This window comes from Cynara cardunculus, assembly GCF_001531365.2.
Source record: "Cynara cardunculus var. scolymus isolate 2C chromosome LG 1, CcrdV1, whole genome shotgun sequence".
Lineage (NCBI taxonomy): Eukaryota > Viridiplantae > Streptophyta > Magnoliopsida > Asterales > Asteraceae > Cynara > Cynara cardunculus.
In genome coordinates this window covers 6898045-6909854 of record NC_037528.1, presented here as the reverse complement: position 1 = coordinate 6909854, position 11810 = coordinate 6898045, and the positions used below count along the sequence as shown (strand labels likewise).

The 11810-nt window shown below is 34.1% G+C and overlaps 1 protein-coding gene across 3 annotated transcripts; it reads right to left on the bottom strand.

The window, feature by feature from the left end:
• Window positions 1-4145: 4145 nt before the first annotated feature.
• Window positions 4146-10565, bottom strand: LOC112523002 (R3H domain-containing protein 2-like). Of its 3 annotated transcripts, XR_003070232.1 has the most exons (5): window positions 10028-10565; window positions 6636-7353; window positions 5425-5785; window positions 4440-4807; window positions 4146-4350 (listed from the first exon to the last, which is right to left on the bottom strand). XR_003070232.1 is itself a non-coding variant. In XM_025132420.1 (4 exons), the coding sequence occupies exons 1-4, from the start codon at window positions 10410-10412 to the stop codon at window positions 4757-4759; spliced, it is 1515 nt and encodes a 504-aa protein (XP_024988188.1). In that variant the 5' UTR covers window positions 10413-10565; the 3' UTR covers window positions 4146-4756. The 3 variants fall into 3 exon arrangements, 2 of the variants coding, with proteins under 2 accessions (XP_024988188.1, XP_024988196.1); XM_025132420.1 differs by having other exon boundaries at window positions 4146-4807; XM_025132428.1 differs by lacking the exons at window positions 4146-4350; window positions 4440-4807 and having other exon boundaries at window positions 5459-5582; window positions 5666-5785.
• Window positions 10566-11810: the final 1245 nt, after the last annotated feature.

Sequence of the window (11810 nt, the reverse complement as noted above, 5' to 3'; positions counted from 1 at the left end):
AGTTTTAACCAAATGTTTTATAAGATAGTATAGATAGGACAACGATTGAAGTTTCCACATGGTTACACGTGCGGCAAGAAAAAAACAAATTTTAAGTGAGTTTCCACGTAAAAATTGTTTTTTTCTTTTTTATATTATTTATTCTATAAAACTGATTAAATGCATATATTTTAGTTATATTTGATAAATTAGCTGATAAACTAACTGTTGATTATTAAATTAAATTTTTAATTGATAAAATATATTTATCACTTACATATTTTATTAAATTAAATTTTTAACTGATAAACTAACTGTTGATTAAATAAGTTAAGTTTTTAACTGATGAATTATTCATGTTTGATGAAGATTAGTCGATTAAATAGATGATAAATATAAAATGAGCAAAAATGAATTATTTTTAATTATAATATTATATAATATAATTAAAACAAACCACTTACATATTTTATCGTATTACATTAAGTATTAATAAAAATAAATATTTAGATTTAAAAGATAATTCCAATATTCTATGCTATTTTTGTGATATTGTTACAAAATTTTCACCTCTCATGAAACGATCCTTATAAGGTAATGAAGGCGACAAACTTTCTAAAGTAATCATGTAACCAAATATGAATTTTAGACAATATCTCGTTTTGTTGAAGATTTTGAAAAATTTGTATGCACAGTTTGATTAAAAAATGTTTGTCAATCGTGAAAATATTATTTCGAGCAGCGTTTCAATTTTTTTTTTTACCTATAATTGATCAAACAGAGTTTTTTTAGTAATTTAAAATTTAGCTTAAATAGATCAACTAGTAGATTTTGTAACCGTTGTGAACAGAATAGTCTTGAAAAAAAAAAGTTTGTAGTAATGATGATGAAGCATTCCTCATTGAAGACTTGAAAAAAGGTTACAGGCCAATCAAATGAGACTGTCGTGCCGAAAGGGCTTCTTGTGTGATAAATAAGCAAGGAAGACTATCGAGAAAGGGACATTCAAACCTTCAAGGCGTGATGATAAAACGGGCCATGTCACGTAGGGAGGCTCGAGCCAGACTCAACTTGAAAGTTGGAAAGATAGTCACGTTTTTTTAGTACTCTTAGTGTATGGTTAATTTCTGTGAGGAAAAAATATTTCTCCAACTTTGGTTTGCAGGATTGTTATGGGGATTTGGGTTTGGAGGGATTTGAATTGGAATGATTTGAAATCATTGATGTGTTTGGTTTGTAGGACTTGAAATGGAAATCGATTTCCATTATTTATAAAAAAAATTATAAATAATTAAATTACATTTTTTATTAATCGTTTACTATAAACAAATGTTTTTGACACTTTTGAAAACATTATTTCATACAATTCTACGAAATTCCATGAAATTTGGAGGATCCCCTAAGGATTTCAATTAAATCCTAAGATTTCAAATCCGGATAATCCAACAAACCAAACATGAGATTGAAATGGATTTAAAATCCAAATACCCCAAAATCCATTTCATTCCTACAAGACAAACAGGATAGCAGTTTTCTGTATCAAAATTTACAATGAATGAATTATATTTCGACCATATTTTATAAACTTGGTGTGCATATTAAAAAATAGGCCATTAATAAGTACGGAATAAATTTTCAAAAAAAAAAAAATTGTATTGAATACAAGGAATTTTATTATATATATTTGAACACAAAATCAGTCAGTAATAGTTTCTAAATCAACATTATCTACCATATCTTTTTTAATACATTGCATGGTCGATCCATTCTACCATCAAAGGCATGATACGATACATATATCTTCCCATATTGACCGCATAATCTAAGTTATAATGTTAATCTTTTGGAGTAACACATTATGTGAAAATATAAATCTAATGGTTTTCTATATTACTCCATGTTAACATTTTTTTCTATCACCATTTTAAAACATTTTCAGGGTTAAAACAAGAAAAAAAAAAAATCAGAACAATCAATTTCAGAGTCAAAATCTCATGTCAGTTATATTTTGAGATCATATTCTTTCTTTTTGTAGATAGAAAATTAATTAAAATTCACGTATTCAATGTTAGGCAGTTAGAGATTTGGATCAATTAATAGATTTCTTAACATTTGTTAAAAGAATAACCGTAAAAAAGGAAAGTTTGTGATAATGATAATGAAGCATTCCTCATCGACGACTCGAGAAAAAGGTGTTACACGCCGATTAAAAACGAGACTGTCGTGTCAAAAGGGTTTTTCGTGTGATAAACAAGCAAGGAAGACCACCAAGAAGGGAGCACTCAAGCCTTCTAGGCGTGACTATAAAATAGGTCATGTCATGCTTGAGCCGGATTCAACTTGAAAAGTTGCAAAGATAATCATATTTTTTGTGGTAGTCTTTAACGTATAATTAATTTCAGTTAGAAAACAAAATCTATTTACGATTATAAGTAATTTAAAAATATTAAAAGTAAAGATTCATAGTAAAAAGAAATCAGGATCATTAATAACATTTTATAAGATCAAAATGTATGTCCTGAATAAGTACGAAAAAATCTCTTCAATAAATGGTTTTTATTGTCAAAAATAAAATTGAATACAAGAAATAGTAATAATTTATACAATATGATATCTTTGTACATTTTTATACATAAAATCAATCAATAATAGTTTATAATTAATAATATCGTTTATGCATTTCTCAGTACATCATACGATACATATACTTTCCAACATAGATTGGCACAATCAAGGTCATAATGTTGCTCTTCGGAGCAAACTCTGTGTGAAACAATATAAATCATTAGGTTTCTATCATACTCTATGTTGATGTTTTTCCTATTGGTTTTAACTTTTACGGTTAAGAAAAACTTTTTTGGAATCATGAATTTTCAAAGTTAAAAGCTTGTGCAGGCTATGATTTGAATCTGATTTATGTTTATTTATGGATAGGAGGGTATTTTAGATTCATATACTCAATGTTAGGTAACCGGCTCTAAAAAATGTATGAAAAGAAATGTGGTTCTTTTTCTCTTCAAGTAGGTAAAAATTTCCATAGTCTATGACAAGAAATCTACTTTGCTTTGATACAAAAAGAGTATCCATGTGGAGGAAGCAGTCGATAGAGTTAGTAGCAGATGGTTGATAGATAAAACTATCAGTGTTTTCAAGACAAACGATAATATGTGGGAATGTGAGAAAATATAATATAACCAACAAAAATATAATTGTGAACGAGGCCTACGATATTCAAACTCAAATAATGGCGGGTTGAACACTTGCATGGGACGACGTGGTATTGTGTTTGGTGTAATCTCAATACATGAGGAAGAAGTCGAGCGAGCAATGAATAAAAACATTTGAATTTCTTTTTTCTTCGTTTCTTGCTCTACAAAAATAAGATACTAATAATTAAAAAACTTATGAAACATGACAGAGTCAAAAGAATTGACAAAAATGCATGTAATAACAAACATCTATTTATCAATCATAAAACTATGTGTAGATCGTCGAATAACAATAACCGTAAACCAACAAGACAATATCAACTACATATTGTAAAAGCAGAAAGCAATAGCCAATAGAAGCAAGCAATTATGCAAATATCAACAAATAGCAATACTCGATAGAAGCAGTCAAACTAACAACTAAAACAAATAGAAATGGTCAAGGAAATTACAAGTAGATAAAAACAACCACCAAATCAGATGGCAATAGGCAATAGCAAACTCATAAACTCATTAACATCGAAGTTGCTGACGTTGGATTACTAAAGCATTGATATAATCAAGCACATAGAGATAGCAATAGACAATACGTTCGACTTTGTCCCATGCAAGTGCTCAACCAGTCATTATCTGCACTCACACATAAATGAAGGATCCTTTAGCTTTTTTTTAAAAAAATCACCAATTTGTACATACATTTTTGGGCCCAACCAGTTGAGAATGTTTCTCAAAATCTACGGGTACCATACGAGATTACCATGTGCGAGTGCAGCCGTTTGGGTTGGTTGGTGCAGACGATTTTAGTTCGTTGCAGAAGTCGGAGAAAAGATGAAAAAGTATCATTTTGAAACCACCAGTCTACCATTTCCCTCACCAAGGGTCCATTCCTAATAGCAGGTAGGGCAGGCAAATTCAATCGATTGTAAGCAAACTTATGTGTAGAAATTGGAGTTTGTTAAAATAAAAGCCATAAGCAGTGACATGCATGGAAATATATAAGTTTCAAACTTCCAACATAAAATTTTGTACATGTCAATCCACTGTTAATCCTTTTCTATTCACCCAACCCAACAAAAGAGTGATGGATGATCGGAGTTTCTCTTCTTCTTCCAAGAAACCATTCTACCAACTCCTCTTTCATTTCATTCTATGCTTTCTGGTGCTGTAACAACAACACAACGTTTATTACGCACTGTTTTGTAACCGCTCAATGCTAAAAGAAAGGAGTAAAAACGGATGTGAAAGAAGTACCTTCACTTGGAAGAGCAGTGTACATTCACAGCTCATATACTTCTTTCCTGTTATCATTCTTCAGTGGCAAAATACCTATTATCCAACACAATGGAACTGTTGGGACCAATGAGCTTCATGAAGCCCTCAAGACCGAGATTGATGATGAAATGGACCAAAAATTATATATATTCAAGATGCTGTATGCCCATCCCACCCAACCTCAGTAGGTTATGCCTGCACCCCTGCCAGCTCAGATGAAGTCTAGGGAAAGAAACCCCGACACCTATTGAGCACGTTCCATACCTCTGACAGGGTGCAGGCATCGCCCAAGCCCCTCACCGGGGCCGGGCTAATCCAAAACTTGCATCAGATTGCTGCTGCTGAGACTGCAAACAAACATGTCATTCAAGAAGCATTAGTTGAATAGAGAGTTCATGTAAACAACCAACACTAATCAATGAGATAAACTAATTGAAACCTTATTAAAGCAATCATGTCATGCCTTATAAAGATGATATATTGTCAAATGGAATCATTATTAGAAACAATCTTAACCGAAGATTTATTTTCGAACATTTGATGGAAAATACAACACACTTGGGCATTCTTCTCTGTGACCTCTGTTTTTCAAATTATAATTTCCACAACCAGTTTTGTAGAAATAACTACTTAAAAAGAGATGCGGTGCACAAAAGCTCCTTGGCTTTGCAAAGGTTGGGGAGATAAGTCGTTTCATGGAAACACCATGATCTTCCACTTACGGAATTTATTTGTAAAAATATATGAATTAGAACTTTTATTTATACCGACCATACAAGATGTGTGACAAATATTATTGTTGCAATTGTGACAGGAAGATAAAGCATCCACTATGCATTGTTAAAAAAGAGGTTTGCTCCATGATAAGCAAAAGAACTTCTAATCTAGCAATTTCACTCATACGACTAGGGCACATAGGGAATACCCAATTGAAAAAAACCTTTGGCCAACATGGCTATCTAACCTGTGCGTAGTGTTGGTGAACCTGTTCACGAGGATGAATAAATGTCATCCCAGGCCGCTGACAAGGATACTGCATATATAGCGTGGAGGCAGGATGGGGGGCAGCATGGTTGGGACTAAATGGAGTCATCATGGCATCTGGAGGCCTGTAACCAATTCCTGCAGGTGAAGATGGTGCAACCCATGGTGAAGGTAAATGCTGAGGGAGTCCATGAGATTGGTGTTCAGCAGAGATAGGAGACCTATGTGCTGAACCAAGCTGAGGAAATTCAGTATTGTAGTTCAAGACCGGTGTGTACATTGGCTGTATAGGATATGAGCCACCATTAAACCCAAAGCCTGGATCGAATCTTTGTGCATATCTGGAGAAACGCATACTATTACTGCTCACACTTAAGCTGCTTAACAATAAAATCTAATTCTTCAGGTATGTATCATCACAACAAAGTTAAAACAGCATTAAATGAGATCAACAAAATAACTAACACCAAGACAGGCCAATTATAGCTTTTTACACTCCAAATAGTTCTTTTTCAAAATGCAATAAAAACTCCATATTGTAGCCAAGCCACATCACACTTTGTAGATTATCAATCAAGTACAGTTTATCGCGCGTAGAAAGATCTACATGCAAATAAAAATTACAAACTCATGGTAACATGCTCAGCTATGTGAATTCAGAACAAAACACAAAAAAGATCGTATTGAACTCACTACCATAACATAAGTGACCTTTGTTAACATTCCTAATGAATGAAGAAGCAAGATAGAACATTCTTCTGATGGAAATAAGATGATGCAAAAACAGCAACCAAGAAGCAAAAATACAGGATATATATATATATATATATATATATATATATAAAAGACAACATCAACAAGTCATATTTACTATGCATGTTGTAAAAAATGCAAATGCGTCCACCCAAATCTTGCAAGTACAAAAAAGAAAGCAGTACTTGCTAACTGAAACATTGTCATTGAAGTCACAGTTAATGAATGATGCACAGGGAACTCCAGATGTCATAATATGATGCAACTATTTAATGATAAGAGAAGATCACCCATAGTCCAACTGTAAGTAAGCTCAAAGTAAATATGCAGACATAGAACATGCATCTACAATAGTTTGCAGAAACAAGATGCTAAAAACACTAGTGCATCCAACAAAAAATTGAGATGGGTATGCATGCAAAGAAAGATGATGAAAACCTGTCATAGTTCCTGTCATAATCAGGATCCTTTCGCTCAACTTCACGGTCACGAAAGATCGCCACTCTACTATTACTCCTTGACCTAACAATTGGCTCCTTCTCTGTCCTACTTCTACCTGGTCTACTGCTTCCTGCAGAGGAATCAACTGAAGCCCTGCCAATACTCACATCAACTCCTCCAGGAACAGAAACTTCTTCTATCTTTGAAGTCCCCAACGGACTATGCTGGATAACTTCCTGCATCCTTGGCTCACTCTCTTGTTTCCCACCAGGCACCCCACTAGAGCTGGAGCTGGAGCTAAATATTCTTGCACGTGCCCGATTATATTCTTCTTTTCTCTCCTCCACACTCTTTAAGCTATTGTTCTTCAGGGAATTTGAGTTTGCTCCACCACCGCCCTGTGATCGCTTATTAGGCCTCTGTTTGATTGCAACCTTAACAACACTGCTGCTAAGGTCCTCCGTTGGTATATTTACAGGGATATCCGCCAGACGAATTAGAGGAGGCCGGCATTCAGAAGTCTTACGAACAATGATCCGAGAACCAGAACCATCAGGAAGAGTATTGTCCAGTAAAACCATGGACTGCAGTGAATAATGCTGAGCCACACGATGTGCTGCTAACCGTAGATATGAAGTAGGCAACTGCTGGAACTCCATTTGTTGTTGTGAAGGATCTCTAATGAACTTCTCCACATCCTGCTCCATCCGTAGTACTGAATATAACATAATTAATATGCAGTTCTTTTATAAATCAATATAAAAAGCAACATACAACGAGCCGGAACAATTTACAAGAAATAGCAAAACTTGTTGCTTCACCCGACATAAGAATCCCTATTGCAGATGCCACAGAGATAAAAAACCAATCCATATTGAAAACTAGTTGATTACATCATAGCACGTCATTATTTGCATGTATACAATATAGAAGTGGAACCTTAAGGCTAAAATGGTGAGATCTTATAGCATTTCATGAATGGAGCTATTATCAATTAGCATGGTAATCTTTGTAATTGAGAAAAAGAAAGTCTGTGGGAAGGAAGCAACTTGTTTTGCTCTACAAAAGAACTGATATTGAGCAAAGATGGCAATTAAGACCTTCAATTTGATTTGTAAGAAAAATGCCTGTAAGATTTAAAAGTTGCAACCATATGTCCCACTTATTTGACTGAGCCAAAGTTCATAACCCCTAGTGATGGCCAACAGCCCACCACAGAAGGCCTGACGGATTCCAAGCAATCCGTTCATTAATGCAAAGCAAGGTGCTTCTACCCCTGGCAAGATGAATTGCATCCTATCACAGACTGTAGTTAGTCATAAGTCTTTATTGTTGCTCCATGGTTGCCAAAGACAAGAAGTGGGCTAATCCCACAATAGATTATAATATGCCCTAGCCCTAGCCCTAGGCAAGTGACAAGAGGTGATGACCAAAGCAAGTAAGGTGCAATTTTGTAAAACAGTGGAACTTTACACATTTGACGTGCATTTATGTAATTGCAAAACAAGTCACAATCTTAAGAAATCAACTAATCCATTGTTTCATCATCATCCTTGTAAACTGAACTTAAATTATGAACTATGTCTTCCTCTTCTGTCCCTGCTCATTTGGATATTTGAAGATGGATAAGAAACTTTTAGGTGTTTGCTTGGAAAGCAGTTCTCATGTATATTAGATTATTAGTGTATCTATTAACTTATCCGTACTACTTAAGTCCTTCAAACTAAATAAAAACCACTTTCATCACCTCAGCCTACCAACTTGTGACCCCATCACCTAGCCACAAGTGATCTCCAGATTGAAATAACTAGTCACATGCCTGACTTACATTGACAAAAATAAATCACTCATCACTGTTGTAAATCCTTCTTATAATCACCCGCCAACTAATAGGTCTGCTCACTCAGAGCACTACATGCACAAGTCTATTATAGTTAAATATAAAATTTCTTCTAACAATGCCAAATCCTTTTACTGTTTGAGTTGGTATAGTAGAAATTATGTCCCATACAACCAGCAAGTTAATTTGTATGCGAACGAGAATGTGTGAAATGAAAAAAACACAACTCCTTACAAAACCTCTCTAGCAAATATGTCGCCACTAAAACAATTAATCCAATAAGAGAACCATGCAAACAGCACATAAACCATCAATATAATTTTCTTAACATAAAAATTGGTTTTGTATAAGCAGGTTTAGAAGCACAATAACTGGATTCTAGAACCTTCATAGCTTCATGTCTTCTTTCTATCAGTTCTCAATGCTTCATTTATAGTCTATCAGTTTGGGACAAAACTTCCTTCATGTTGTAACTTGTAATAAGAAAAAAAAATAAGCAAAACCCAAGTATACACACGTTCAAATATTCATGTGTACACCAACAGCCATAAGCTTCAGGGGAAATAGCCAATATAGACACAAAAGCAGCATGGGATCTTCGCAACATATTACTATTACTTTATGAATATCAACAAGGGTAAACATCGCAATGATATGAATTTTGCAAATGTAAATTTTCCTTCCTCCTAACAGAGTAAGCATTGCAAGGATATAGATAAAAGCTACACTGAATACTGGTCGTAGAAGCTATACAGGACATTGGTGTAAGAGTCTGGATGAGACAATTTATACCAATTTCATTAGAAAACTATCACAGCCCAGCTAAAGTTCTGCAAAAACTTCCTGTGTGGCTCAAGCTAAGCATCTCATTACCACAATCACAAAGCCAAAGTGGTTAGCTAAAAGTCTATGCCTAGCAAGGTCAACAACACAAGTAAGCTTTTTGACATTTGAATTATGAAGCATTCATGATTCGGCATGATTTTTAAGTCAGCTAGCTCACACTCAACAATCAACACTGTCTACAAAATTTGCCTCGGCGCCTTCGTTTAATTTTGAGCTTAGTTTGAAATCATCATTCATTAAACACTTTGTTATATCTACCCACATGACAATATAATGACATAGAGGAGAGCAAACTGTTAAAAAAACTTGATTACAATTTACCAAGTGGGTGGAACACAACTCTCGTTTTCCTTTCTTTATTTACCGCTGCTCAAAAGGCATAATTTCAACTGGTACTTCTAAATGCATTTTGTAAAATTTCGACCACCATTCAGTTCGATTAAAACACGTCAACTGACCACACTCCTTCTCGCTGACGGTTGAACAGATTATACAACAATCATTAAGGGTTGGCCTAATCTTCACGCTAAGTTAATCGATCCAATTTAAGACCTACCAAAGCAACCTATCAAAATATCAAACGTTTTCCTTTTGTAATGTCCCAGTTGCAATCCCTTTTTATAACGACGACCTAAGACAGATGATATATGTACCCTTCAGAAAAACTACATAGAAACAATAAACATTTAAAAATTGTGCACACCTGAAAGGCGCTCCCTAGGGTTTTGCAAAGCTTCACGAAGAAACTGATCAACAGAATTTACCAAATTTTCCAACACACCGCCCGACGAAGACCTAACTGGGACTGAGGAAGCAGAAGCAAACTCCGAAGGCGAGGGAGGAGGAGAAGAAGTGGTAGCAGTAGTAGCAGTAGTAGCAGTAGTTAAATCGGAGTTGTTGTTATCCCTCTTGGAAGAGAGCATCAACCTGCTCATAGTGGCGTCTAAGTCGGCGACCTCCCATGAATCTGGTGGAGCTGGTCCAACTCCTCCGAGATCGTCTACTGAGCCCGCCATGGCGGCGGTGAGGGTGGTGGTAGAGGAGCGATTGATGATGATTCTAGGATTGACTGTAGGAGAAGTAATCATCAAAAAATTGACGCCGATGGTAGTGACCTCAGGTTCTTCAAGATCGGAGAAGAAACCCCAGATTTGAAGGTTTTGATCGATTTCATGAGAAGAACGACGGAGATGGAAAGATGAATCGAATAGAGAGAGAGAAAGAGACAGAGAAGATGATAGGGTTTGACGAGGGAAAGAGTGCGCCTTCGGTCGCACGTGTCGTATACTTCTCTTACATATCATGATGCTAATATGGAATTGCAGTTACACCCCTCCATTTATTATTATTGCATAAATGCCCCATTTTATTGCATAAGCATTTTTTAGTGTTTTGATAAACAGTTTATACAGATGTCAAACCGGTAATAAATTTTGTTTTGAAGAAGTTAAATCTTTTTAATTTATAATAAGTTGATAAACACTTTTGTAAAAAAACATAAGTTGTTTCGAATAAGCAATCCCAAACATCCCCTAATTGTATTAATAAAATATTTAATACATTTAATAAAATATTATTTATATTTCTTATACGTTAGACTTCAATAGCTTTAATTGGTTAGATACTAGTTGTATACCCGCGCAATGCGACGGGAGTCGTGAATTTAACGATTTTGAAGTTTCATTGGTTTTGTTAGAGAAGATTTAACGATGATATAAGTTACACTTGATCTTTACATATTAATACAATTTGAATAGATAAGAGTTATGGTTCCAATTACAGTCTATCGATTAAAAAAATTATATGACAGTTCAAAATCTAATATATTTAAAATCCAACATATTTAAATGACTGCACAAATGTGTTCGATTTACACCAAGAGCAAATAATCAAGAGTTCGAGAGTGAGACCGATAGTTCTAGAGCAATTGAATGAGATATGAATAAGAGAATTTTTAATAACATATGGTGAATATCAGTTTGAATCTCACATTTGGAAATGGTGATAAGATATGGAGGTGTGAGAGGGTGAAGACATGAGTGAAATGTGTCAAAAGTATATTGGAAACATGAAAAGAACATGTAATAATATGCATTGGTAACTTGTACTATATGTTATTTTAATCGTAGATTAAGAGATTTTAAGATTGAATGCATAAAGTAGTAGTACTTAATGCATTGTGAGTTATTTTTACGACTTTTTAAGACTCTGTGCATAAATGTATAGTACTTTGTGCATTAAAAATTATTTTCAAGACTTTTGATAAATATGGTTTATAAGGTAGTATAGATATTATTTATTAAAATATTATTTACTCTTTCTTGTATAGAGTTTTAAAGATTTATCTAAATTTAGAGATTTTCACAATATTTTTTTTATTTTCTCTATTTTAGCATAGATGATAACATACATGTTGGAGCAACAAAAATGTTAAAATATTTTTTTTTTTCAAAATAATTGTTGGAGATGCTCTTACTATGTATTAT

What these genes read in the sequence shown, in the direction of transcription:
- LOC112523002 (XM_025132420.1), bottom strand. Translation starts at nt 10,412, where the DNA reads ATGATTACTTCTCCTACAGTCAATCCTAGAATCATCATCAATCGCTCC. An exon ending in CCCTAGGGAGCGCCTTTCAG is followed by an intron (nt 7,354 to 10,027) that starts GTGTGCACAATT and finishes TGTTATATTCAG; the next exon opens with TACTACGGATGGAGCAGGAT. An exon ending in TATGACAGGAACTATGACAG is followed by an intron (nt 5,786 to 6,635) that starts GTTTTCATCATC and finishes GCGTTTCTCCAG; the next exon opens with ATATGCACAAAGATTCGATC.